This window comes from Gekko japonicus, unplaced genomic scaffold, assembly GCF_001447785.1.
Source record: "Gekko japonicus isolate JY-2015 unplaced genomic scaffold, Gekko_japonicus_V1.1 scaffold217, whole genome shotgun sequence".
Lineage (NCBI taxonomy): Eukaryota > Metazoa > Chordata > Lepidosauria > Squamata > Gekkonidae > Gekko > Gekko japonicus.
In genome coordinates, this window is record NW_015164188.1 from 67,679 (window position 1) to 95,128 (window position 27,450).

A 27,450-nucleotide genomic window follows, 5' to 3' on the forward strand; every position below is an offset into this window, starting at 1 on the left:
ATATTCCTACTGAAAGAGCCCCTGAAATGAAACCTGACCTTTTTATTTTAGCCAGCTTTATTTTGGCTATAAAATCTAATGTCTTGTGAATATGTTGTGTGTCTCTTGTGGCATTCTGTACTCCTATGCAAATAGTATATATTAGACATTTACAAGAATAGCTTGCAGATGGACTAGGCTCTTGGAGACCAGCATTCAAATCCCTGCTTAACCCTGAAACTGAAACAGTCCAGGCACAATCAAGAGTTGTGAGGATAGTGCTCTCTGTGGAAGGGTGGGATTAAGTGTTAGATTAAGGTTGTGTGTATGTGATGTACTGTTTATTGAAGGAGGGGCAACAGTATGCAGTTGTCATAAAATAAGCAGAGGTTTAATCTCTAGATCCCTTCACGGCTCCTGGGACCAACAGTGGCGGGGTTTTGGATTATTGGTGGAGGGCACTCCACAAACGCTGTGTGTTCGGCATAAACACAGTACGCAGGTCCAAAGGCACCATCTTTACAATTCTTTCACATTACACTGGCAGCGCATCCCGTATAAGCCTTAGAGTTTTTGAGCTATCGACGTTCCAATTAGTTTGCATTCCAGATTCTTCTGTTGCTTTGTCCTCCTTCACCTTCATTTTTGTCCCTCTGCACATTTGGGGAGGGGGACGTGGGGGCATTTGACTTGCTGAAATCTTATCTGCCTCGAGGCTAACAGCTGTGTGTTACTTGGAGAACTTAAATAAATTATTTTAAAAAGAATTATCTGTGGAAGTGTGCGTGCACACGAAAGCTTACAAACTTCGTTGGTCTTAAAGGTGCCACCGGACTCGACCTTGTTTTAACTCTTGTTACTTTTTACGATGGTTTCATTATATTTACAACCATTTCAAGAGCACGAAATAAGTAACGGCGTGTGCCTTTAAGAAACGATATTAAATTGCTCCGTCTTGAATCAGGATTCTTCTTGCGTTCGTTTCTGCTGGCCAATGGGAGACGACGTGAAACCTCCCACGCCCCACCCACCTCCCGGAGCTGCCCCCGTCAAGTAACCTTTTCCGTCCGCTCTTTACAGAGGAAGGCTGGTATTAGCCAATCAGGAATTAGGGTGTCTGATGACGCAATAGCTTTTTCTCCGGCCTACCTCCCGTTTAGTGCGAGAGTCTTTTCTACTGCAGCGTCCGGGTAGGAGCGGCTTTTCCGTCGCTATGGCGACAGCAGTGGCGTTATCCGTCTCCCTGGAGCGACGTCACCTGCCACGGACGAGCCTAGTGATTGGCCAATGCAACGGACATCTTGGGTAAAGCGCGTTTTCATTGGTTAGCTCGTTAGATCATTCTATGGTGATATTGGGGGAAGGGGAACGATCGCTTTGATGGGTGGGGAGGGAGACCCTAAACCGAAGAGTCACATTGCTACCGGAATTCGAGATGCAACTGAAAGATACTGATGAGAAGTGGCCCCGCTCCTGCGTTTTGCTGGCCGAAGTAAGTTGAGTGACGAGGGAGCTTTTAGAAGGTGCTGATGCATATCTGGAGCATCACGTATCAGTTCCTGTTGTTTTTCACTCTAGGGTGAATCCTGTCTTTGGTGACGGGGTAGGAAAGCCCAAAGTCCCTTGTGAGCTGAGCCCCAGAACCGGTTTTCCCTGACCCTCTCAGCGACAGGATGCCACCTTGGAAGATAAAACAATACGGTCCCTGACCATGTGCAGAATATTTATTTAACGTATTGCATTTCTAATAACACGACAACGCTAGTGTGTAACTACCCCCAAGAAACAAAACTCTGGTATTAAACCAGTAGTATTAAACTCAGAAGTAAATCCCGCTTGGTTGAGTGAAATTTCCGCTCTGTCGAGTAAACATTCATAGGTTTGGGCTGTATGCCCTTCAAGTCAGAAGCTGTGACTTATGGGTTAGGCAAATTATGAACGAGTCCACCTCTGTGTTGTACATCTGCACACATATAACTTTTTTTCTTGAATTTTGGGCTTTTTCAGTTTTTACCAACCTTGTTCAGTGTAATCTCACTACCAAACCTGTTCTCCGTTTCTTTCCTTCCTTTTGCTGGTGGTGCAAATTCTGTCTCTGGCATCTTTGCATTTCCCACCCCACTTCCAGGGCACTATTTCTACCTGTTTGAAGAACATGTATAATTGGATCAGTATAGCATTATTTTGAAGTGTATGTCTGTGCATGGGGTCTGACACATTAGAACGACTTTCCATAAGAACATAAGAAGGATCCTACAGGCATCAGAGCAGTGGTTCAAATAGTTCAGCATTCTGTTTCACACAGTTGCCAGCCAGTTGCCCTGGAAGGCCAACAAAGGCACAGAGGCCAAGTGTTCCACAATGTTGGGCAATGTTCCCTCTAAGCTGTGGAGTCTTGTGAGCAAAAATTCTACTTTGTGAGCTACTGGCATTAAAGTTGTGAGCGAGCGATTTGGCTACTGCACAAATTAGTTTGTTCTGGAGCCATCCTTCCTGAGCTAAGACAAAAATGTGTGAGCTGGAGGCTAAAAAACTGTGAGCTAGCTCACACTAACTCAGCTTAGAGGGAACACTGCCTCCTAGTACTGGTATTCAGAGGTTTGCTGCCTCTGAATATGGAGGTTGCCTTTATTCACCATGGCTAGTAGCCATTTGATGGATCTCTCCTCGACAAATCTGTCTAGTCTCCTATGATCACAGCTTTCATAATGTCATTACCTCCACTGGCCATGAATTTTGCAGTTTAATTTTTAAATGAGTAAAAAAGTATTTTCTTAGTCCATCCTGAATCCATTACCCATCAACTTCATTGGGTGTCCCTGATTTCTGGTATCATGCCCACTCCATGATGCTTGCCTGGCATCCAGCTGTCTTTTAAGAACCAGGCCAAAACATGTCTCTCCCCCCCCACAGTTTTAACTAGGGACTTTATCTTTAGCTGTTTACAGTCTGCTTCTGGTCTGGTCCATATGTTTGGCTATTTATGTGCTTTTTAAAATGTCCATGGTTTGTTTTTAATGACTTGTTTTGTTTAGTTTGTGATGGGTTTATACTGTTTTTACTTTTTATCTCAAGCAGGTTTCTGAAGAGACAGCATAAAAATCTAAATAAATAAACTTACAGGAGTGGGAAAAGAAATTCTCTGCATCAACTTTCTCCACGTCATTGCATAATTTTGTAAACCTCTTTCATGTCCTCCCCCCATGCTGTGGTCTTTTTTCTAAACTGGAAAGCTCCAGAAGCTTTAACCTTCTCCCATAGGAGAGGCGTTTCAACTCCTTGATTATGTTGGTTGCCTTTGTTGGCACTTTTTACAGCTCTGCAATATTCTTTTTTGAGACATGGCACTAGAGCTGTATACACTATTTAAAATGAGGCCACCCCATGACTTTTATTTTCAGTCCCTTTCCTAATCTCCAGCACAGAGCTTGTCTTTTTTCACTGCTGCTACACAGTGAGTTGACACCATAGTTCCCTCTAAGCTGTGCTAGGGAGCACTGGTGCACATATTTTTAGATGCCAGCTCAGAGATTTCTACTTCTGCACACAAAGTTCCCCCCTCCGTTGGAAACCATGGAGGATGGGGGCACCTCCTTCTGGGGCCCATAGAATTGGACCCCATGGTCCAATCTTTTTGAACATTGGGAGTATTTTTGAGAAGAGGGACCAGCAGTTATGCTGCAAATTTGGTGCCTCTATGTAAAAAAATAAAATAGCCCCCCCAGCCCCAGATACCCGCAGATCGATTCTCCATTATAGCCTATGGGGCCCATTGACTATAATGCTCCCTATAGGCTACAATGTAGATGGGAAAAAATGATTTAGTTTTTGCACAACCCTTTTGTGCTTTTCAGTATGATTTGTAAGCTGCTTTGAGTCACAGGGAAAAGTGGGATATAAATATTTGAATAAATAAGTAGTTTGGGCTGGTTGATAGCATTTAAACAGCTTCCTGTTTGTTAGGTTAGGCAGGGTTCTGACAGTGATTTTTCCTTCTCTGTTATACTTGACCCGTAATGCCGCTTGTCATATTTCACAAAAAAATACCAAGGTAGACTGCAGGTGTGTTTTCTAAGGCTCAGCACAGGCCAATGGTCTGAGGCCAGGTCTACCAATATAGTGGACTGTGGCGGGTAGACCTGTTCTCTAGAGGCAAGGTCTGCCAGTATAGTGGACTGGGGTGGGTAGATCTGTTCTCTGGAGGCCAGGTCTGCCAATATATTGGAAAGAGGTGGGTAGACCTGTTTTCCGGAGGTCAGGTCTACCAATATAGTGGAGAGGGGTGGGTAGACCTCCGGGGGCCTGGTCTACCAATATAGTGGAGACAGGTGGGTGAAATGTGACTTGATTCTGCTTTCTCTTATACTGTTTAAATTATTTTTAATATATAGTTTAAATATAATTTTTAAAAAATTATCTGAGATTTTTACAAGGTTATGGAAGTAATCTTCTAAAAAAAGCTAATTACTTTACAGTCAAATATAGACTAACTCACAACTTTAATGCTACTAGCTTTTTTTACTCACGAGATAGAATTTCTGCTCACAGCACTGTGGAACTTAGAGGGAACATTGTAATGCTATCCATTACAGCCCCAAGAACTCTTGGATTGCAAAAGGGTAGCCAAGTAAGCCTGACATATCAAAATAAAATAAAAATCTAGTGTCTTCTTAAAGACTAACAACACTAATTTCAATATGAGTTTATGTGGGTCACAGGCAGCCCACATTATCACATAGATCTATGATGGAAAACAGTCCTGGGGAATTTTTATGGGGTAGGGGGAGTCTAGGGTTAGTATGAATTACATTATGAGCCTTTCAAGTATAAATCTCAGTCTAAGGGGAAAAGGGAAAAGTTGATGCAGAAAGGATAGGTATGAGTCCTGTTATAAACGAACAGAATTAGCAGTTAAATATACTGGATGGCAAGGGAGGTCAGAGGTTCAAATAGATAGGCAAATTGTTTAAGTCAAAATTACAAAGTTATAGTCTGATAAAATAGTAATGGCCATCAGTATATATTAAATTTAGGATTCCCTCCCCCCAGATGCATATAGTTAAAGTTAGGTATAGCGCAGTACTTTTAAAAATTTTATTGAAGGATTTAAAATTTCTTTTGGATGAACTTTTGGTCTGGTTATTATTAATGAGTGGACTAACAGGTTACTCAGCTGTATAAGTAATACAGGGAACTAGACTTTGCTGTTGCCTGCTGCTGTGGCCATGACTCAGCCAGATGTGTGCAAGTGTATCTTAAGTTTCCTGAACAGCAGTTTTGTATGCTGTGTGGTAAACCACTTATAAAACTGAGGGGCTTTTGAATTGCAGTTTGTTGTACAGTATGGATGTGGGTTGGTCAAACAAACCTGCTTGAAAAATCCTGTGGAGAGTGCAAAGTGCTTGGTTCAGCTGGGTGTATATTACAGTGTCTGCTATTTTTCACATCTCGGAGCCCTTTTTTCCCCTTTGTTTTCCCCTGGATATGTTTTTCTCAAGATGTTGTTTGTTTTTAGAATCAAGGTATAAAGTGTATAACCTTGAAAGATTTTGAAGACTGAATAGTAATTCCTTTTCAAGGGAAAGGATTGTCTCCATGTTTACTCTCTGAGATCTTTTAACTGAAGACAGAATATGGACTTTGCTTTAATTTTTTAAAATTATATTTCAGTTGATGGGTGGGTTCATCAAGGAGCACTCTTAAAACAGGCTGATCTCAGCCATGTAACAACTTTGAGGAAAAACATCCTGCATAGAATGGTGCCGAGAGGTATTGAGCCCCATCAGCATTTCCCTGTGCCATACAACTGCTGGGGTTCAGTTGAATGGTATCCAGAGATCCCCCCCCCCCAGCTGTACAGTTTGTAAGTGGCTGGCTTAGGTGAACTCCCTGTGTTTTTCTCAGTTATTGAAGGTTTCTGCTGGTGCAATCCTTTCACTTGTTGACAAAACAATACACTTTACATTTTCTCTTTAAAGGTATGATGTGTTAAGCCTGATGCCTTGATGTTGCACAATGCCTGATCAACACAAGAAGGTGAAACCTACAGAAAAGCCAGCAGATACCAAACCTCAGGGGATCACGGCTAGGTACTATGCTTTATGTTGAATGTCAGCTGTGGCTTGTTGGAGTTTACACCAACTGCCAAACTGAATGGTTTAATCTGAAATGCTATGTGTATGTAGCCATGGTTACTCTAGTCACCAGGTTTATTCTGACCTTTTCATTTTGACTGAAACAATGGGTTGTTCAAATAGAGGGGGGAAAGAGAGTTAGCTGCTGAAGCATTACCAGAAAGGTTCCTTTCCGATGAAACAGTGTAATTTAATTTCTATTACATATTGATGATAGACCATTAATAGATATACGACCTATGCTTTCTCCTAGGGATTACACTGATCTTAAAAGGCTTCTGGAACTTCTCAATGTCCAGTCAAGCAAGCAACAGGTATTCTAACAGCTGTTAGTTTGCATTCATAAAAATGTGTTGTAAATCTCAGTTTTGTTGTATTTTCAAAATAATTTGTTCTGCATTGTCAGTGTCTTTGCCGAGTGCTGTCAGGGCCATTTAAAAGCTTAATAAATTTATCCTCTTCTATGTTTGTTTCCTATTTTCAGTGGGTTAGGTTTTATTATGATATTTTGCAGTAAAGTGTAAAAGGTGTATATTCATAAATATGTCAGGCTAGGAATAGGGAACTGCCAAGGTAAGATTATAATAGTTTGTGTTCAGGGTCTCTGTGTGTGCAGACAGTGCAAGAGACAGAGTGTGTATAAAGCGGCTGAAGGGATTTATGTGGTACTTTACTCACAATGAGTTAGATCCAGACTAAATTTTCTAATGGCAGAATGGAACTTTCCTGTCTTTCCCCTTCCACTGCAGCCCATTGATCTCCACAAAATGCTGCTTCAGAAGGACAGGAGACCCAGAGGAATTACATGAGGGGGGTCTGCTGCTGGAAAAGGGAGTTTAGTCTGACTCCAACCCAATGATTGTATCAGAAACCTAATGATTTGTCCTGAATTGTTAGGGTGGGTCCTATCACTGGTTAAAATACCTTGATCCATTGGCCACAGAAATACTCTGTGCCCTCTAAATACATCCCTATGGCGGCCTCTGCTCTATAATATGTATAAACATTCTTGGAGCAACTATTGAGTGGAATAATTGACAAAGTGAGCAAGAAAGACTATATAGTTCATGGTGTCCCCAAATTTGTTGATATTGTTGGCATTTTTTGAATTTTGTGAATGGGATATAGACACCACCACAAAATGTTTGCCATAGGAGGCAGGAACAATCATAAAATGGCCACCACGAGGGCAATCACAAAATGTTGGAAGACACTGAGCCTAGTGTGGCAATCATCCATAAATTTCTGCCTTTCCTCTGGGACTCTGAACCAATCCTTGTGATTTTGGCTTCATGCAAATCCAAATGATTGTCAACCAATTAGAGCCCATGGAACTTCATTGGTTGGGGGGGGGGGGGGGGGGGGAGAAAAACTTTATTTATTTTGTGTAGAGATTTCGTGGCTCTGTAAATGAGTGTCTGCTTAGCCAGGTTTTTATTTGGCTTTTAGTTTGGGCTTGGGAGTCAGTTTAGGAAAGAAAGCTTACTTTAGTGTGGCAAATGAGCATCCTGTTAAGGACCCATTCATTCCTAACTGGTGTATGTAGGTTCTGTGGAAAGGTGCTTGGGGTGGAAAAAGAGCAGGTTTTGTATGCTGCTGAGGTAACCTTATTGGAAGGATGGAATCAAATCTCCTTTCAGAGTTTTTTTTACTTTACTTGAGAGCCAGTTTTACTACGGTATATATATTGATGAAGTCATCCACACATAATATTTACCTTGTTAAATACTTCATTAAATAGATTGTTGGTGTTTATCTCCATCTGTCTTATCTGTCGAATTAAACATCCAAGGAAAAGTGATCTTTGTTTACCTCACATACAAGTACAGCCTTGGTCTAGCAGGTTTCCAAATAAGAGGCCTTTAGGGGGCACATAGCTTACATGCTACCAATTCAAAAGCTTGTGTCCCCTTTTTATTTTATTGTGGGTGGTTGGGGTTTAAAGAACCCATAGGAGAGACCAGAGTGAGGGGACTGGGTGTTCTTCAGTCCAGAAGGCAGAGCCTCCCCCCCCATCTCTCTCACCCCATAGCCACCAAACCAAGCACCATCTGATGATGAATCAGCTGAATCTAGTTGGAGACCTCCAAAGGCAATGCCTCTTGGTGGCAGGATTGGCCCTTTGCTTTAAGGAAAATAGAAGGGGGCACCCAAAAACAACCTCTTTGGGCACTTTATACCAATATGGTTTTTTAAAAGTGCTTGTATGCAGATAACCTCTTCTAATTGCAGGCACCACTTCAACTATGGCTTGTTTTCTTACTCAGTCAAGAGGTGAAATATGTGTTCTTGAATAATTGTCCAGGTTTTAAGCCCACTTTGTTACTTGCCTGCTGTAAAAGTGCCAGACCTTTACTGAGTGGATGCCTTCTTTCTAGGTCACAAAGTCTACTTAACTGAGGACTGTATTTCTCAGATTCTGGTCTGATTTTTGTGGTGTTTTCAGCTACATGCTGCAAATAGGTTTTCCTACTACCCTCAAGAAGGCTCAACAATGCAGAGCAGCTCTTCCTGTCTTCTGTGTGCTCAGCCACCATTTTGAGAATGCCCGGTCCACTTTTGTGCCCTTTTCTCCTGCACATATGGAACATATCTGAGCACAGCCATGGAGAAGAGGCATTGGGCGGGTGCTTTGACTCTAATGAAGGAAGCTTTGGCTCTCGTAAGCCTAAGCACTGAAATATTTGTTGGTCTCTAAAGTGCTACTGGACTTCACTTTAAGCAGGTGGAGAAGTTCCCAGGTTGGTTACAAAGCTGCTGCATACACTGGATTTTTAAAAAAATTTCATTACCTGGTCTTAGGTTATCTGAGACACCCATAACAATTACTTATGTTACTCTGGCCTGGTTAATGATACCATTTAACATATGTTTAATCTTCCTTGCCTTTGCAGCTGCCAGCCATTAACTTTGAAAGTGCTAAAAATAGCATGACGAAGTCTGAGCAATATCCCAGCAACACTTGTGGAGAGAGATGTAGAGGTCAATGGCAAGAATCAACTGAAGCTGTTGAGCTTGAAAACTTTAGGTACGGTGTGAAAGCTTTATCGTGTGTGCATATGGACTTGATTCAGGTCTTGTCTCATCTTCCTCCCTCCTTCGCTATAGATATGAGCAGAATAATAAAGACCTTTGAATTCTAGCTATAAATATTTATTTTATTTTATTACTTCATTAGTAATAATGATTGCTTAGGGCTGCCAAGCAATGTTCCCTCTAAGCTGTGGAGTTTTGTGAGCAAAAATCCTACTTTGTGAGCTATGGACATTAAAGTTGTGAGCGAGCCATTAGGTTGCTGCATAAATTAGTTTGTTTTGAGGCCATCCTTCCTGAGCTAAGGCAAAAATCTGTGAGCCGGAGGCTAAAAAACTGTGAGCTAGCTTACACCAACTCAGTTTAGAGGGAACACTGCTGCCAAGTACTTACCGTGAATCGGCGGGGGACACATAGTTCTTGGCAGGAACATTCCCACACGGAAAACACCTGCGCCCTACTATGCTGTTGCCCAGACGAGACGCCAGCACACTGGGCATGTAGCCGGGCGGCGCTCTGGCAATGGGGCTGAAAACTCGATGGTTCCATCGATTTTTCAGCCCCATTGCCAGAGCGTTGCCCAGCTACGTGCCCAGCATGCTGGCGCCACATCTGGGCGACAGTATAGTGGGGCGCGGGTGTGTTACACACAGGAATGTTCTGGCCAGAAACCATGTGTCCCCCACCAATTCACAGTAAGTACTTGACAACCCTAAGTCTGCCTTTTTCTGTAAAAGTGAAGGTGGATTACATGTTCTTGTTTTTTAAACTGTGACCTTGGGTCAGTCACAAGCTCTGGCACAGCTGTCCTTGAAAAAGAGCAGTTTCTGTCAGAGCTCTCTCAGCCCCACCCACCTCACAGGGTGTCTGTTGTGGGGAGGGGGAGGGAAAGGAGATTGTAAGCCGCTCTGAGACTCCAAGTGAAGGGCGGGGTATAAATCCAATCTCTTCTTCTTCTCCTTCTTCTTCTTGTCCTATATACAAAGGAAACACAGAATTTCTGTGTTTTGGTCATTCTGAATTTCCACCGTGCAACACAATTTGACCAGGAAATGGCATTTCCAAAGTGAATCTTTGGGGTGACCTTTTCTGATAGGGAGAGATTATCTAGGAAGCCAGCATCTTCAGGCAGCACATTCAACCGGCCTATTCTCCAACAAGGACAGAAAGTCTCTCACCCCCTACCAGTCCCCATCCTGGCCAGTACATGTTATACACCCACAATATCTGAAGGGCAGGTTTCCAGTCTGCCCTACTGGATAAAGAAGTAACAGGGTTAGTATTGCTTTACTCACTTTGCATCAATGGTGGGCTGGATAGTGAGAATATGTGGGCTTGGGAGAAGTATCCTCCCTTCACCTGTGCTTGGGAACAGACCAACCTGGCTTATACAGTTTGATGTAGCTGTTTTTGGAGAAGGGCAGAGAAGTTTATGAGCCATATTCTGGGAGCACATTTCCAGTTTGTTCACGCTGTTTTCTTGGCTGAACTAAAGTTAGCAGAGGGTATTGAGGTGTTCAGGGAAGAGATATCTACCTCTTCAAACCTATGTCCTACCACTGACATTATACCTACTGATCCTAATTGTTAATGTTTTTACTTTTAGTACTTTGTTACTAATTACTCTGGCAGCATTTTGGAAATTATTTATTTGGGCATCTTTATCTTGCTTGGCTCAGTGGTAGAGCATCTGCATGGGATGCAGAAGGCCTCAGGTTCACTCATCAGTCTTTCTAGTTAAAACGATAAGGTTGATGACATAAAAGACCTCTCCTTGAGACCCTGGAGAGCCAGTGCCAGTCTGAGTAGACAATATTGACCTTGGTGGACCGAGGATCTGATTTAGAGGCAGTTTCATGGTTTCATAGGACTGCCACTGCAATAGAAAGTTCCCTAGGCTGTTCACGGTTGACCAGGGGCTCATATCCAGTTTTCCCTGATGTAAATCTAACCCTTGGTATGCTGAATCACACTGTTGGCAGCCTAATAATCTCTGTGTTCATGATGCATGGATTGGTCCCAGGTTATTTAAGCAGAAATGTGAAGTATATTTGCTGCCTTGCATTTCTGCACTTCCTTATGAAGTGTTATGATTAGGAGTGTCTGTGCTGTTTTCCAACACTGTCTTTGCCTTTCTTCCCTTAGTATGAATTACAAGAATGAGAGAAATTTTAGCAAGCATCCTCAGCACAAGTTGTTTCAGGATATCTTCGCAGCCTTGGTTAAAAACCGGCTTATTTGCAGGTATGAAACATGGGCTTTAGAGAATGGTAGATAAACGTCCAGCAGAATTGGAGATACTTAGGTTGAGCAACTCAATTGTAGTCATGGACCTATAGGGTGCTGCTGTTACAGAATGGCAGACGTTAAGTCTAAATACTGATAGTGCTCTTTAGCTTCATAGACCTACATGACAGAGGTTTGCAGCTGGACTACCCTGGTCAAAAATTAATATCTTGCAATTCTTCTATATGAGTCTTAGTCTAAAACTGAGGGGAGAAAGCTGGGCCTATCTAGATGTGGAAAGGTTGTAGCTTTGTGATCATCTTCTGAGCTGGTCCCCTCCAAGGTATTTGTACACATTGTCATTTAGAATAAAATTCCTCTTTTGTTGATGTTATGCTTTCTACTTTGAAGGACACTTCTTGTCTCTGCTGCATCTGGAGCTGAAATACTAACTTGTTAGCAGTTACTATTCATAGGTACTTGATGACAGCACCTAACTTTTACACTACTGTAAAGGGGCAGTTCTTGTCATACCAGTGCATTACATTTTTTGGCTTTGAATGTGGGTGACATCAAAATTGTCATATCATATCACAGATATTTGTCGTGTACATATAATTTGGCCAAGAGGTGGAATTTTCAAAGTGCATCATTGAGGTGACCTGTTTTGGTGGGGAGGAGGTCTTTAGGAAGCCAGTGTTGTCAGGCAGCACAAAAGCAATAAAATGGGTCTAGTTTCCAGCAGGAGGAGAGCTACTTCCAGGGAAACTACAAAAAATTGTTTTCTTTGGGGTATTATATCTTGAATGGGGTGCTGTGGTGGCTCAGAGGTTAAGACGCTGAGTTGCACACTGGTAGATTGGTAGCTCGGCAGTTCGAGACCATAGTGCCGTGTGACGGAGTGAGCTCCCGTCTCTGGCCCCAGCTCCTGCCAACCTAGCAGTTAGAAAGCAAGAAATTGCAAGGAGATAAATAGGTACTGCTTCGGTGGGAAGGTAACAGCATTCCGTGCACTTCGGCGTTTAGTCATGCCTGTCACATGACCACGGAGAAGGTTTCAGATAACGCTGGCTCTTCGGCTTGGAAACGGTGATGAGCACTGCCCCCTAGAGTTGGATTTGACTGGCTTTCAAGCGAGGGAAACCTTTACCTTTGCCTGTTTTTAATGGCTTTATCCTTTGGTAGTGGTATGATTAATATGATCGTCAAACGTAGCTCAATGAGGCTGATAACACATTTTGAGCATAATCTTGTGTGGGCACGCAACAGGTCCCCACAAGGCAGGTGTTTCAGTATTAATGTTATAAAGAAAAAAGTTATAAACAGATGTAATTATTTAAAATTCAAATTTGATTTAAAATCACAACAGTAGTAATTTGTGATAATTTGCAAAGCTGATCAGTGCCTGCATTGGCTGAGGAAGCCCAGGTCCTTGTTAAGTCCTTGGTAAATTGTATCAAACTTCTTGATGAATTCTAATTCAGGAGTTTCATGCTGAACTTCTTTTGTTGGAACGTGGCACCTATTAGATCAGCAATAATGTATCCTGGGAAACTGAAACGTTCCCTTACTGGTTTGTGAATACTGGCAGGTTTAATGTCAAAGTGTGGTATACTGGTTAGAGCGTCAGACTAGGACACGGGAGGCCCATGTTCAGATCCCTCCTCTTCCATGGAAGCTTGCTGGGGGACATTGGGCCAGTCACACGCGCTCATCTGAAATGATCTCACAGGGTTGTTCTGGGGATAAAATGGAGGAGAGGAGAATGACGTAAGCCGCTTTGGGTCCTCATTTGGGAGAAAGGTGGGATATAAACGAGGTAAAGTTTTAACGGTTTGTACTTTTGAGTAAAGACTGACCGGTATGTCCTAGGGAGAGAACAGAAAGACACGGTTGACACACAACGCCTAATCATCACTTTTTGAGAGAATAAATAATGACAAATAATGAGGAAAGGGATCCTGCCCTCGGCCCAAGGTGTTCTGTTTTGTCTAGAAGTACTCCTTCCCCTGGTACCATCTAACTTAGCAAGAAGAGCAAGGATCCAGTTTTCAGGAAGAGGACTTGTCTACTGCAGTCAAGGAGATCGACCTGAAACAGTCATAAAACGATGACAAGCAGATGCTTCTGATTTGGTAGCATAAGATTCACCTTTAAACTGTCTTTCCGTTTGGACCAGATAAGAAACTTTAGCAACACAGAATCCAGCCGAGTCATCACAGCTAATTTCCAAATGAAACTCTTGAGGGGTTTGGATCTATGCATTAACAGACCATGAGCCACGTTAAACAGTTGTGCTGGATAAGATTCAGTTGATGCAACAGTAGCAGAGAAAACAACACCCTTCTTTGCTACCATCAGTACCCTTTTGTAAGCCTTCATATGGGGTCTATGGTATGCTCTATCTGATAACACCAGTAACACTTCAGCCATCTTCTTTCTTTCCAGGTTCCCTATTTCCCTCGTCATCCAAGGAGCAGGTAGTCCCCTGGAAGGGGAAGAGGGGAAATCTTGTCTGTTTGCACTTTGGAAAGTATAATTCCATGCTGCAACAAGGCCTTCAGCAGAGTTACCATCAAGACTCCCAGAATCCCCCAGAGCATTCTAAAAACTGATTGGATCTGTTAGTCTCTGGGGATGGACCTTCCAAATTGGATTCTCTCCCCCCCCCCCCAGGAACAAAAAACTAAAAAACTAGCATATGACCTTTTAATGTGTTGGGTCCAGTACATTGTGGGTCACTGGTTTCCTTGAAGTCCTCAGATTGGCCTATCAAAGCAGCCTCGATATGGACATTGGTCCTCCAGAACTATCAGTCTAGTGGTCTGCAGTACCACACCGGAGACTGCTTTCTCAGATTCAGCCATGATACTCGCCAGGAAGCTGAGTAGGTGGTAAAGCCCTTGCATGTTGCTCCTAACCAGCACAAGTTGGCTGTTGTTTGTATCAGGAGTTTACGGAAGAAGAACAGTGATACCCCTTCCTCCAGTTCTGGGTTGATGTATAATGAGCTGGGGTAATTTGAAATAAAGCAACACTGACAGTTACTGAATCATGATTTGGTCACTCAGGCAAGCTTAATATCCACAATGACATTGTGAATCAATGATTTTATTATTCATTGACATTGGGATGCACAGCATCAGGATTAAAATTGAGGAGATGAGAGCCTTTTCATCCATAGCTCTGAGTATGGGCCAGGAATTGTACAAATGCTGAGCACCTTCATATCGTATCACCCATCCCACAAGAGCAGTATCCCTTCTACTGTTATATATCCAAGCCCCATACACCACTCGGATGCCTCAGGTTTACCCAGATGCTGGATGCTGACACATAGCAAGTCACCAGCAATGTTGTCTAAATGTAAACATACTCCCCTAACCATTCATGAAATTGCAGATATTATCCCCTAGCCACACCTGTAGCAAGTTTTTAAAAGTCTTTAAATGGAATCTAAATTTAATATGAACATATTAAAGCTTATATTTATAATTTCTTAAAATGGAATTCAGTAGTCATTTATCATGTGGCAGCATCTAAAGCACTGTGAAAATTTTGTTATTTGAGCAGTAATTCTTCTCCCAGTGCCTCATAGACACATGGACACAAAGCTCAGATTTTCACTGCGCCACTTCAAGTTCCCTACTGAATCTAAGGCTGTAATCTTGCACGTGCACATTTACATGGGGAAAAAATCTTGTTGCTTAGGATTGTACTACATATTGCTTTTTGGATCCTGGCCCTTGAATTAATGGTTGCTTTGCTATGTTAAGAAAGAACCATGGGACAAAAGTTTGACTTTTAAGTTATAAATAAATATCATACAGTAGGTTGCACATTATATTTATTATTATGTTCTTGATCCAAGTGAAAAGTCTTCCTTGGTACTAGGATCCGCCTTCTTTCTCCAGAAGATACCATCCTTTAACTCATACGGAACTATGAGCTATAGCACTGTTCTAATCATTATCAATATCCCCCAAAAGATTTGATCAGTACTATGCCCATAATGAGCTGCGGTGGCTCAAGTGGTTAAGAGGCTGAACTGCAGGCTGTAGAAGGTCAGTAGTTCAGCAGTTCAAGACCCGGGTGCCGCAAGACGGGGTGAGCTCCTGTCTCTAGTTCCAGCTCCTGCCAACCTAGCAGTTCGAAAGCAAGAAATTGCAAGTAGATAAATAGGTACCACTTCGGTGGGAAGGTAACAGCGTTCCGTGCACCTTGGTGTTTAGTCATGCCGGCCACATGACCACGGAAACGTCTTCGGACAGCGCTGGCTCTTTGGCTTTGAAACGGAGATGAGCACCGCAACCCTAGAGTCGGATTCGACTGGCTTTTGAGCAAGGGAACCTTTACCTTTACCTATGCCCATAATGTTACTTGAAGGCTAAAAACATCAAACCCAGATAGTGATCATATTCCCTTCAAAAAATGGCTGATAAATTAAGCATGAGTTTCTGATTTTTAAAAAACTTTCCCTCTTTTAGAATGCAATATTGGGTACCTTTCTTCAATCTCTGAGGACATGATGTGGGTATTAGATTATGGTTTAGAGCAAAGTGAGTGGTATTTGTTTTGTAGTTAAATCACAGTGTCATCCAAAGCAGGTCTACTTAAAATCCTGCTCAGGCTTCCTCCCAAGAAAGTATTCTAAGGGTTGCACCATGAGTCTCCTTGACTAGGTGATCTGAGATCAATCCATGCAGGAACCAAGTGTCGTCACTGGGAAACAGACAACTGTGGTGGGAATCTGGAAAAGAGCCATTGGGTCCTGATTGGCTTTTGGTCCCAAGAGATGGTTCCAAATAACTGTTCTTGGGAGCTTACTTGTATCTGTTACAGAACAGCCTTTATTTTTACCATGTTATTTTTAGCCATTGGCTGGATTCCCAGGATGGAGCCAAACTGTAATGCTAATCAACCATATCTATTTCTAGGGGGAATGAGAGAGGTAAAAATATAAACAGTGTGTATGTGTATACGTGCTTCCTTGATATCAATATAAAATCATTTGGATTTAATTTATTTACATTATTACATAATTTTATTTATTTATGTTATGTAAGTAGTTAATTGTGCATCTAATTAATAAAAAAAGCTTTCTAGCATCTTTCTTGAGTTCTGAAACTTTTAAAAAAGAATTTCAAACTGATGTTTGACAGATGAAGGTGCTCAATTGAAATTAATCTGCATGGCGCTGAGAACTGATTTCTTCTGTCTCTTTGTTACAGGGAATGGGCTAACCGAGCTTCATCTATCCATTTTCTGAGAGTTTTAATATGTGTAAGATTATTAATGAGAGATCCGTCCTTTCAGGTTGGTTTGCTTATGGATTTCCCCCCTTGTACCATAAGATCTGAGCGTAACATACTAGTATTTCCAATCTGTCACTCACTGAATACTAAGACTTGAGAAGTTTAGCAGTTGATGCTAAACTAGCAATTTGACACGTGTCATTTGCAAAATCCAGTGCTGCTGTGCAGTTTGGGTAGTTACATTCCAAACATTTTAGCACAGAACAGCTGTAAAAGCATAGAAATTTACTCTGGTTTTCTGGTGACTCATATAGTCTTTCCATATGTTTTCTTATAGTACCATAAATGGCCATTTGTTTCTCTTTTAGTGGAAGAAGTCTGCACAGCAGACCTCAGAGATGTTTCAAAGTAATGCTTAACCACCACCACCCCCCAAGCCTGTCATATCTCCATGTGAAACATTACGTGAAGCACTGCAGTTTATCTGTAAACAGGATCCTGGGGGCAGTTTCCAACAAATTCCATGGTGACTAATTCCCACAGAATATTTCCAAGTTGAGGTGTACACCAGATAATTTGAAAACATCTGTCTGTGAGCAAAGAACATTACTTCCGGTGTGGCACTTTGTCATACGGAAAAGATGAGTTCTCCCAAGCCTGCTGATCTACCACTCATTGCTGTTGTTCAGTTTCCCACCCCCCATCCCCATTGTTAAAGTCCCCTGAGGGGATGGCAAAATGGATCTTGACCATGTTGCTCTAGGGTTTTTTTTAACTCTTTCACCTGCCTTGTTTTCCTATTGTATATTGTCTTCCCCTCAAAGGTGCTATTTGCCCCATGGAGGAAAACATATTCATGTTGTGCTTTTGCTTTTTCCCCATGAAGCAAACAGTAGTTTGGAGGAATAAAATTTGTAATGCAGTCTGAAGCAGAGTTAAACACTTCTGTGTCTGTTGAAGTCAGTTAGACATGTGTGGCTGTGCTTAGGATGGCAGCACTGGATTTGGAAAGTGGTATGGAGAAAATAATACAAACTTCTTTCCCCAGTTCCAGTCCGCTGTCTCCCCTTACCCACTGTTGCATTTAACCTTTAAGTAGCACTAGCAAGGGAAATTGGTCTCCACAGAGACCTGAAATAAAGTTGGGTTAAGGAAGTATATTTCTCACCCATTGGACCCATCTGGAAATGTTTGAACTTCATTTCCAATGCTGAATCAGCATTATGACCAACATTATGACTACACAATGTGCAACAGTCAGTAGAGAAAGATTGGCACATAGTGGGTAGTAATGTCTTTGTTACTGGATTGCTAGGTGTGGCTGGGGTGAGACTGCTAGTGGAAGACATGCATGCTTTCTACCAAGTGAGTCACACTGAGCTCAGCAAGGCTTTGAAATAAATATGGTTATGATTGGGCTTGATCTGTTTGTTAACTTAAAATAGCTAGACCTTTACAAGGTTAGTGAACCTAGACTGGAGTGCAACTTGAAGGTGAGAGGGCACTCACAGTTTTTCGGAAGTATGGTGTACTTAATTTTGTTTTGTTTTACTTTGTATAGGAAACACTCCACAATCTGGGTGGGATTGAACATTTAGCACAGGTAAAATGCTCTGTCTTACAACGAGTCTTTTGTTGCACATTAACTTAGATTTGTAAAGCCAAGAACTGAAGTTACTGTAAAACATACTATTTTTTTTTTTGTCGTAAAGAGAAGGCTATATGATCCTATGTCAGCATGTGATGTTTCCAAGGGGATATAAAACAATGACAGTTGTAGGTGAACTGGATTGCAACGGTGACTGCCCTTGTAATTTGATTAAACTCCAAGTGGCTTGCTTCAGAGAAAAGGGCATCTGCTTTGGTGATGGATGGGATGAGAATGCAGATTTGCAGGGCAGGGCCATCTGGCACGTACTTGCTGTTTGACTTCTGCTGGACCAAACAAGAAAATTCAGATGCTTAAATGATACTAAAACCAAGGGCAGTTGCCTTATTTTGTTTCAGTGGTACTTGAGTGTGTCATACAGTTTTACATGCTTCACACACCTCTGGAGTTCTGGTGGGGCATTTTGATGCCCTGCCGCCTTAATTATAACCCACACCCCACACAAAGCCATGCAAGAATATTAAGCCGTGCCGGCTGGTGATCAAGCAGCCAGGTCTCTATGTGCCGGCCGAGTGCCAGGGCAGCATGCAGGCAGAATAACCCCAGTTTCCTCCTCACAATCGCTGGAGGTCCATGCGGGCAGTCATCACCCCGGGAAGGTAACAAACGGAGCGAGAGGCCGGTTCTTTACCGGCTCTCTACCTGCTAGGGTGGTGGGCAGGTGAGGAGGCTGCTGTGCTGCCCCTCTCCACTGCTCCTGTGCCAGGCCTCTCTTCAGTGTGCCTGTGCCAGGGGAAAACTCATGAAATGGCAGCACAGCAGACTCCTCGCCTGCCCACTCACTCGCCAGCCTAGCACAGAGAGAACTGGCCGCCCGCTCTGTTCGTTACCTTCCCAGGGCGATGACTGCCCGCATGGACCTCCAGCAGACTGCTTGTCAGCCTGCTTGCTCGCTGCCCTAGCAGATAGAGAGCTGGTAGAGAACTGGCCACCCGCTTGGTTCATGACCTTCCCAGGGTGATGACTGCCCGCATGGACCTCCAGCAGACTGCTTGTCAAGCCTGCTTGCTCGCTGCCCTAGCAGGTAGAGAGCTGGTAGAGAACTGGCCGCCAGCTCGGTTCATGACCTTCCCAAGGTGATGACTGCCTGCATGGACCTCCATTGATTGTGAGGAGGGAACTGGGGTTATTCTGGATTAATTAATTTAATTCACTTAAATGCCCCTGATGAAAAAAAATCCTGGCTATGGGCTTGACACACCTAGCTTACGTCCTTACAGTATATACCCCCAGTGCTGAAACCGGTGCTAGGAGGCAACATCAGGGAAGGGCCTCTGTCTGCGTGACCTCTTTGCAGGCTGTTTAGGGCAACTCATTGGCCATTGTGTGAAACACAGTGTTGGATGAGATGGACCTCTGGTCTGATCCAGGAGGGCTCTTTTTATGTTCTTATAATACAACTAGTATAGATCAGGTAAGAGGAAACTAATAATCTAATCTGAAGTGCTGTTGTTCAGTAGCTGATGAAAGGTGAATGATTCTTAATATTATGTAGACCTGTGATGGAAACGAGATGGAGTATCGTGTAGTTTTTTCTCTTAACTTCCGTCTCACCTCTTCCTAAAGAGTATTGTCTAACTTTTTTGGATAGAAATGACTCCAGTAGATAAATATTCCTGACCTGTATGTTCATAACGGGGCAGCATTAAACTGAATTGTACGTGTTTGGAGCCTATGAACACATCCTTTGTGATAACTATTATGTGTTTTCATAATTTTTGTTTGGTTAAGTCTGTGGCGGGACGTGACGTTAGTGTGCCCTCTGCTGGTCACAAACATGTATGTTCTTTTGAATTTAGATCTGCTTTAGCATTCCCTTGTTTTCTCACTCTACAGTATATGGAAACAGTAGCCAATGACTATCTTGGATATGGAGAAGAACAGCACAATGTAGACAAACTGGTCAACTTGACGTGTGAGTTCTGATTAATACATACACTCTCTTTATCTGTGACTAACAGTTGAAATATACATAAAAACTCTTGACATGGTTGTCAAAATGTTCCTGAGTTGTGATGTGATGCAGTCATTGCACTACAGGATGCAACAGAGCATCCGCAGATTAAAAAGCAAAGAATCACTCTGCTCGTTTTGCTACATTTGTGAGTCCTCCTGTCTTCACATATTTTGTGGGGGGGGAAGTTTTCATCTCGTCATAAAATCTACTAAACAGAGCACAAGTTGCTCTTTTGGATTTCTGCTCTTACTTTAAAAAAAAGCTTTTATGAAAACTGAGTGGTTTATTCCATTTTCTTGCCTCCACAGATATTTTCCAAAAACTATCTGCTGTTAAAGAACAAAGAGAGTGGGTTATAGCCAGTGGAGCACATAAAGTAAGTCCATTGTCATTGGTTAACTGACCAGCTCTTGTAATATGTATAAGTGATTGCTCCATTAATTGGTAGCTTGACTTACGGTAGTGTATTTTTGTATGACCCTTTGAAGCAGTAAATGATGTGTTCATCTTATTTATTTATTCAACCAGAGTATCACATGTGAAGTTTGCATGTTGTAACAGAGCTTGCGGCTCCAGCTAAATATCAATGTGTTGTTCATTCCCTCCCATTGCCTCTGGTGTATTCGAATAAATTTACAGGCAGCAGCAGCTTTCCTCCAGTTTCTCATGTTTTGTTGCCTGGAGGCAACTCATACTTAGCCACTTGCTGTTATTCTCTGTGCTGTTTCAAGCTGCCTTAGTATGAAACCAACACCTGTGCTTCTTGCATCTCCTGGGTGGGTGGGTGGGGAGAGAGAGAGAGTGCATCTGCAACCCTGCAGTTCATGTCTGGGCAGCTTCCTCTGTGTAGTTCAGAAGTTCCTGTGTCGTTGATCCAACCAAAGTTAAGTACTTCTGAGTCCCATTGTTTCGGTAGGAAAGAACTCAATACAAGGACATTGACAGTAAGGGGACATCAAGCACCATTATTTGACTTGAGTTATGCCCTAGGCTTGAGAGTGTACTGTTTATTCTGTTTTATTTTTCTTTGCTTTTAGTCTGCCTTTCTTGCTGAGACTCAAGGTGGATTACAGGATACAAAACAGTGCAGACAAACAGCATAAGACAACCACCCTGGGTTCAAATCCTCATAATGCTATGAAGTTCCCTAGGTGACCTTGGACCCCTTGAGGGGTTGTTGTGAGGATAAAAGAGGGAAGGGAGAAGAGCCATATATGCCACCCTGAACTCCTTGGAAGAAGGGCAGAATAAAAATGTGCTAGATAGAGTGATATGGATCAATTTAAAATATGCCTGTGTTGCAACTGTTAATGTTTAATGCAGTCAATAAAGCAACATAGTTTGATTGTTTGCACTGACCCTATGTACAAACTGGATACCATTTCATGACGCCGCAGCAATTTAGTCCCTCCAGAGTACTGGTATGGCCTTCACATATAACAGGTGATGAATGGTGCTTTGGAATAGTGCATTTTCCTTGAAAAATACAGTGCGATCATATGCAGAAGATATACCAGTCTTAGACCATTATTTCAATTGGGCTGAGAATGGAGTAACTTTGCAAAGGATTGTGCTGATAGTCTTGCTATGGAGTCATCACATGCTCAGTTTCTGACTGAGCATGTGGAGGCTCTGGAACTAGTTCCCACTTACTCGTCAGAGGCATGGAGGGCCTGCAACCTCTAATGCTGTCCAAGCTGGTTTGCATATAGTAAAAAAAAAAGTTGTTTGACAGTTGTGTCGATCTAACAGTAAAATTCAAAAACCCCATTCATGTGATATCTTTTATTAGGACCAACTCCATGACACATAAGAGTGTGTAAACTTGCAGGTTCGTTAGAACTCTTCTTCAGGATGGCTGTTACAAAAACATTTTTTTAAATGTATAAAAAGAGTTTGGGGAAGGGAGAATGCCTCAAGACACGAGGTAAATTCTGTTGAGGTCTGCATTATGTGTTTCGATGCAGAGCAGATTCAGACGGCAAACCAGCCTGTGTCATTTGGTTGGTCACCTATTGAACAGCATTATGGATCATGCTCTTGTATGTAACCACAGAGGTGGAGCCAACTGACTAGCTCCCTCCCACCTGAATGTTCGTCTGGGAGGAAACTTGGTTGGCCGCCTGCCTAGCTACATGGTTCTTATAGTCACATAGTCCCAGTGTGGGACTATGAAGAAACTAAGGTGGGAGAAGAAACTAAGAAGGCTCCCACTCTGTTACTGGGTGAGAACTGGTCTAAATTGATTCCATTGTGCGCTCGCTCTCTCTCTCTCTCTCTCTCTCTCTCTCTCTCTCTCTCTCTCTCTCTCTCTCTGTAATAAGAACTGCTTCAGCATGATCTACCTTTATAGTAGATATGTGCTTGCTTCATTTAATATGTGGCAGGTAAATAAAACAGAGCAACATTATTTGCAGTTACTTTTGAAAATACCAAGGCTGGCTGTGGTCACAGTTTAGAACCCTTATTGATATGATGAAGCCTGAAAGAGTGCTGTGTTTCACATACTTGAAGCAGATGTGTGTGTTCTTTAATCACCAAACAGATAATTTTGTTCACCCTTAATCTTTCTGCTTTCCCCCCCAGACTTTAGTAAATTTACTTGGAACCAGAGACAACAATGTACTGCTGGGTGCACTGCTGGCTCTCACTAGCTTGGCAGAAAGGTATCTTCAATCTGATATGCTTTGCTTTGTCTCTAATGTTTTAATGTGGCTACAGGAAAATTTGTATAAGGAGACAAATACTGGTAATCGAGCTTTACTGTCCAAATTGTGGAAACACTAAAGATTGTGGCTAGATTTTTACCTTGAAGAAAAAAGGAGGGCTGCACCTTTACTTTCCTATTTCCCTCTATTCCTTTCTATAGTACCTGCTGTGTAAAATGTGGGTAAATGTCACATGTGCCTAAAAGGAATTTAATGATATGATTACAGGTGAGTAGGGATGGGCATGAACAGATTTACGAACCCCAGTTCAGCACAATCCAGGCTGGTTTGTGAAGCACAAACCAGGGGTTTGGGAGACCATTTCGTCCCATGAACCCACCCACAAACCTCCATGTTTTCATGGAGGTTCGTGGAAGGATTTGGAAGTGAGCTCTGAAGCATTTAAATGCTGTCAGAGCCCACCACCGGCCCGTGGCTTGACCCGAGTGAGCTCCGAAGGTATTTAAATGCCTTTGGAGCCCACCTCCAGGTCAGGCTGGCCTGACGGAGTTCACTCTTGGGGCTCAGTCATTTGGGTGGCCCAACTCGACTGACCTCCCAGAGTGAGTTCTGAAGGCTTTCATAGGCTTTCTATGCCCTTATATGAGCAGACCCTTATATGGACAGGCCCTACCCAGAAGTGGGCTCCAGCCAGTTTGGTGTAGTGGTTAAGAGCGCATACTCTAATCTGGGAGTACCAGGTTTGATTCCCCACTCCACATGCAGCTGCTGGTGTGACCCTGAGTCAGTCACAAGTTCTCTCAGAACTGTTTCAAGAGCAGTCCTTGAAAAGCTCTCTCAGCCCCACCTACCTCCCAGGGTGTCTGTTGTGGGGAGGGGAAGGGAAAGGAGATTATAAACAGCTCTGAGAATCCAAGTGAAGGGCGGGGTATAAATCCAGTATCTTCCTCTTCTTCCTCTTCGGCCCCGGTCACACGGCAAAGTTGCCGCAGGAGAGGCACAGGAGTCCCGCGGATTTTCCGGGCGCGATCTCACCCCAACATCTGGGAAGCGCAGTGCATATTAGGCTGCACCCCCATGTTACCAGAAGTGTCGACATCCAGCCACACCCACCTTTTGCTTCTTATTCTGTTTTCCTTGTTTGCTGTTAAAACCTAGGGCTTCTTTTGTAGCAGGAACTGTGTTAGGCCACACCCCTAATGTAGCCAATCCCAATGAGTTTCTGCTATTGGGTGTGGCCTGTTATGCTAATGAGTTCCTGCTGGGCATGGTCAACTTGGGAGCCAGCCGGAACTCCGTTCCTGTGCGTTCCTGCCTTTTCTACCAACTGAGGGGACCCACACAGCCTCTTATGATTTTGGGGAACCAGGTTTATTTTAAACTGTAAACTTTCCCCTCAGTTATAAGATGTTCTTAAGGTAGAAGGTGTAAAGGCTTTGGGTTTGCCACAGTGAGGTAAGTTTTGTGGCAAGCAAGCACAACATGAAGCTCACTGAGGCAGGAGTTCTATGTAAGTAACAAGATTTATTTATTTACAGGTTGATTTTAAAGTATAGATCAGCAGCACAGGTCTCCAGATTGATGAAGGAGAAACCTGACTGAAGCACATAAGTTTAAGATAGTTATGGCTTCAGAGTGTGGTTTGGATTCCTTTAATGCTTATAGGTAGAAACAGGCTTTCACTGACTAGCCATGAGGTTGGGTCCTTTCATACACATATGATTCCACCCACCCAGCCTGCCCTTTCCCAAGGGTTAGATTACATGGTACGAGGTCTGCTCATCACCAGAGGCAGGCCTCATAACTTGGTATTCTGTCCTCTCTCAGAGGTAGAGTTAAACCATCCTGCCATGTTACCAGGCAGAGCTACCCTTCAAACTGTATGCTCTTTTGCTGAGGCAAACTCAAAACATCACTGCATTCTCCCTGAGGCAGACCCAAACTAATTCCTGCTGTATTTCCTTCCAACATTCTGTCCGTGCTGTGAAAGGTGATTGGATGCTGGAACAGCACTCTCATAGGCTCAGCTGAGTGGCTGAAACCCATGTCCTTTATGGACTGGACAGTCTCCTGTCTGTCACAGTATCTTCCTTGGAAATGGTTGCCATATAATAAAAGTACACATTGCATCAGTTCTCCTGAATTTTTAATGGGTCCCTATAGTCTTCCAAATACAGTGCACAAAGCTAGTTGAACCTGAAAAGCCTGGGCATTAGGAGGGATTGAGCGTTACCCTTAACAATATAATAGATATAGAGTTTGAATGCTAAAGACATGTAAAGAGCAGTTGCTCCAGAATTATGCAACTCATTTCACCAGAGAGTTGACAAAGGCCAAGCCTACCATCTCAGGAACAAGTATAAGATTATGGCTTGGTATTAGCCAGCTTTTTCACTGGTGTTCCTTTAATTTTTTAAACATTTGACACTTGCTCTTTAAACAAAAGTGTGTATATATTTTAAAAGATTTTTACATACATTTCCCACCAAAATTGCCATCAAACAAGAATAGCAGGAAAGCAAATTAATGAGCTAGGAGTCAATTGTTAAAATACCAGTAATAAAATTATAGGAAACACTATTAATGAAGAAAACCCCACCTTGTACAGAATCAACTATCATAATATAAAAGCACTGCCCAAGACTAGAACTAATCAGGAGAATGGGACAGACCTGCCATGTACTTAAAGGACAATAAAGGCAGTGCCAGACAAACATGGCTAGAGCAAGTGTTCCATAATAAGCACCTGTTCTGCGGTTGTACTCCATAGCTGGTACATACCTGCTTGGTCTTTGACATGGACTGTGATGCTGATCTCAGCTAGTAGGTGGGTTCATATAGGGAGAACGTTGCCCAACAGATTCTTTGGTCCCAGACCAATTAGGGCTTTAAAGGTCAAAATCAGTAACTGGAGTTATGTCCAGAACCAAGAAAGAAGCGAACATGAATGGCAACATTTAAATTGTGACTGGATTCATCAATTTTTTCCACTTAAAAAGGTAGGAGAGGGCCTCCTTTTGCTGAGGATATTGGGACCTGCATGGACAAAAGCCAAGCGGAATGCAGGCTTTTATGAGGAGGAGATTTAGGTGCAATTGAGTGTAAAAGATGGCTGTATCTAACCATATTCATCTGTCTGTACCATTAGATCCAAAGCAGTCCAAATGAAATTCTGCTCCTACAGGTGGGATTTACTGCCCCCTTGTTCATGTTGCAACCCCTTTTCCTCTGATAAGCTGCTCCTGAGAATAACAGAATTATTTGGAATAGTGGGATGTGGTGTGAGAGGGCTACAGGTGGTGTGGTGAATCTGGAAATTGGAGACCTCTCCCTTGAACAAGGGAAATTGCCTTCTGCTTGCACAAGAAACCCTTAGAATCCAAGGCATGGTGTGACAGTATTAGTTCCGATACTGCAGAGAACAGCCACTTAAAAACTGTCTTGGGTTTTCTTTGTATTTTGGGAAATAGTTGTTTGATGAATTTTCAGAATTAATATGTAACATTTCTCTTTTTTAGTCCTGAAATGCCGAGAGAGGATAAGTGAGCTCAATGCCGTTGAGAACTTGTTGGTGATATTGCATGAATATGATTTGCTTTCTAAGAGGTAGGTCATTAAATTCGCTAGAGGTCATCTTCAGCTTACATTTGTGTTGGGGGTAGGAGGTTGTAAAGCCCTTTCATGGATACCTCGTGGAAATACCTTTTTTGATTGCATGTTAAGTCAATGTGCATTGTTTGAGTAAACTGGAATTCACATACTAAAAGTTGTAGCGTCTGATGGAGTACAGTCCACCCTGAAGCAATCCTGATCAGTACATACCTGAAAGTGCCCTAAGTCTAAATGTGAGGGGGGGGGGGGGGGAATAATTCTGTATTATATGTAAGGATGGTGTAACTTGTAAGGAACGAACTCAATCAAGGAATTGGTTTCTATGGCACTTACCATTGCTGTTGCTTACATTAGTATTGCGAGAAAAAAATATCCAGTCCTAAATTTAGACCTCTTTGTTTGATATTAGTTGAAAGAAAGTCAGTGGGCATTGACATGTATTTTGGTCGACTACTATAAATAAATGGGAAGGGAAGCTTTGCAGACTTCTTAATGTGGCTACTAATGTAAGTGTTTCCCAAAAAAAATGTAGGCTTGATTTTAGCATTAAAATAATTTCCATTTTATGAGAAAAGATTATTTATGATAACTGTTCGAGTGAATGAAAAAGAAAATCAAGAGGAAGTGCTTCACGTCCGTCACTAAATCCAAAAAGGTCTCCTGTGTCATTTTGAGCATTGCAGTGTATAAATATGAAATTATGAAATTTTGATATTTATTCAATTGTATCGTGTTTTACTTGGTTTTATGTATTGGTACTTGGTGCCCCATTTGTTAGCCGCCCTGAGCCCATTCGTGGGGAGGGCGGGTAGAAATTTAAATAAATAAATAAAATACAATGACCATTTAACAGTCAGATTCAGGTGAGGTAGCCGTGTTGGTCTGAAGCAACAGAACAGAGTTTGAGTCCAGTGGC

At 42.5% G+C, this 27,450-nt stretch overlaps 1 protein-coding gene across 1 annotated transcript in view; it reads left to right on the forward strand.

Moving 5' to 3' along the window:
- The first annotated feature begins 1,416 nt into the window (after window positions 1-1,416).
- NEK10 (NIMA related kinase 10) overlaps window positions 1,417-27,450 on the forward strand; it is a 112,095-nt gene continuing 86,061 nt past the window's right edge. Inside the window, 11 exon segments of the mRNA XM_015408234.1 lie at window positions 1,417-1,471; window positions 5,958-6,068; window positions 6,367-6,427; window positions 9,008-9,141; window positions 11,292-11,390; window positions 16,604-16,688; window positions 18,189-18,230; window positions 20,133-20,211; window positions 20,562-20,629; window positions 22,840-22,919; window positions 26,442-26,528. Coding sequence (XP_015263720.1) covers window positions 5,995-6,068; window positions 6,367-6,427; window positions 9,008-9,141; window positions 11,292-11,390; window positions 16,604-16,688; window positions 18,189-18,230; window positions 20,133-20,211; window positions 20,562-20,629; window positions 22,840-22,919; window positions 26,442-26,528 — 809 coding nt within the window. The 5' untranslated portion in view covers window positions 1,417-1,471; window positions 5,958-5,994.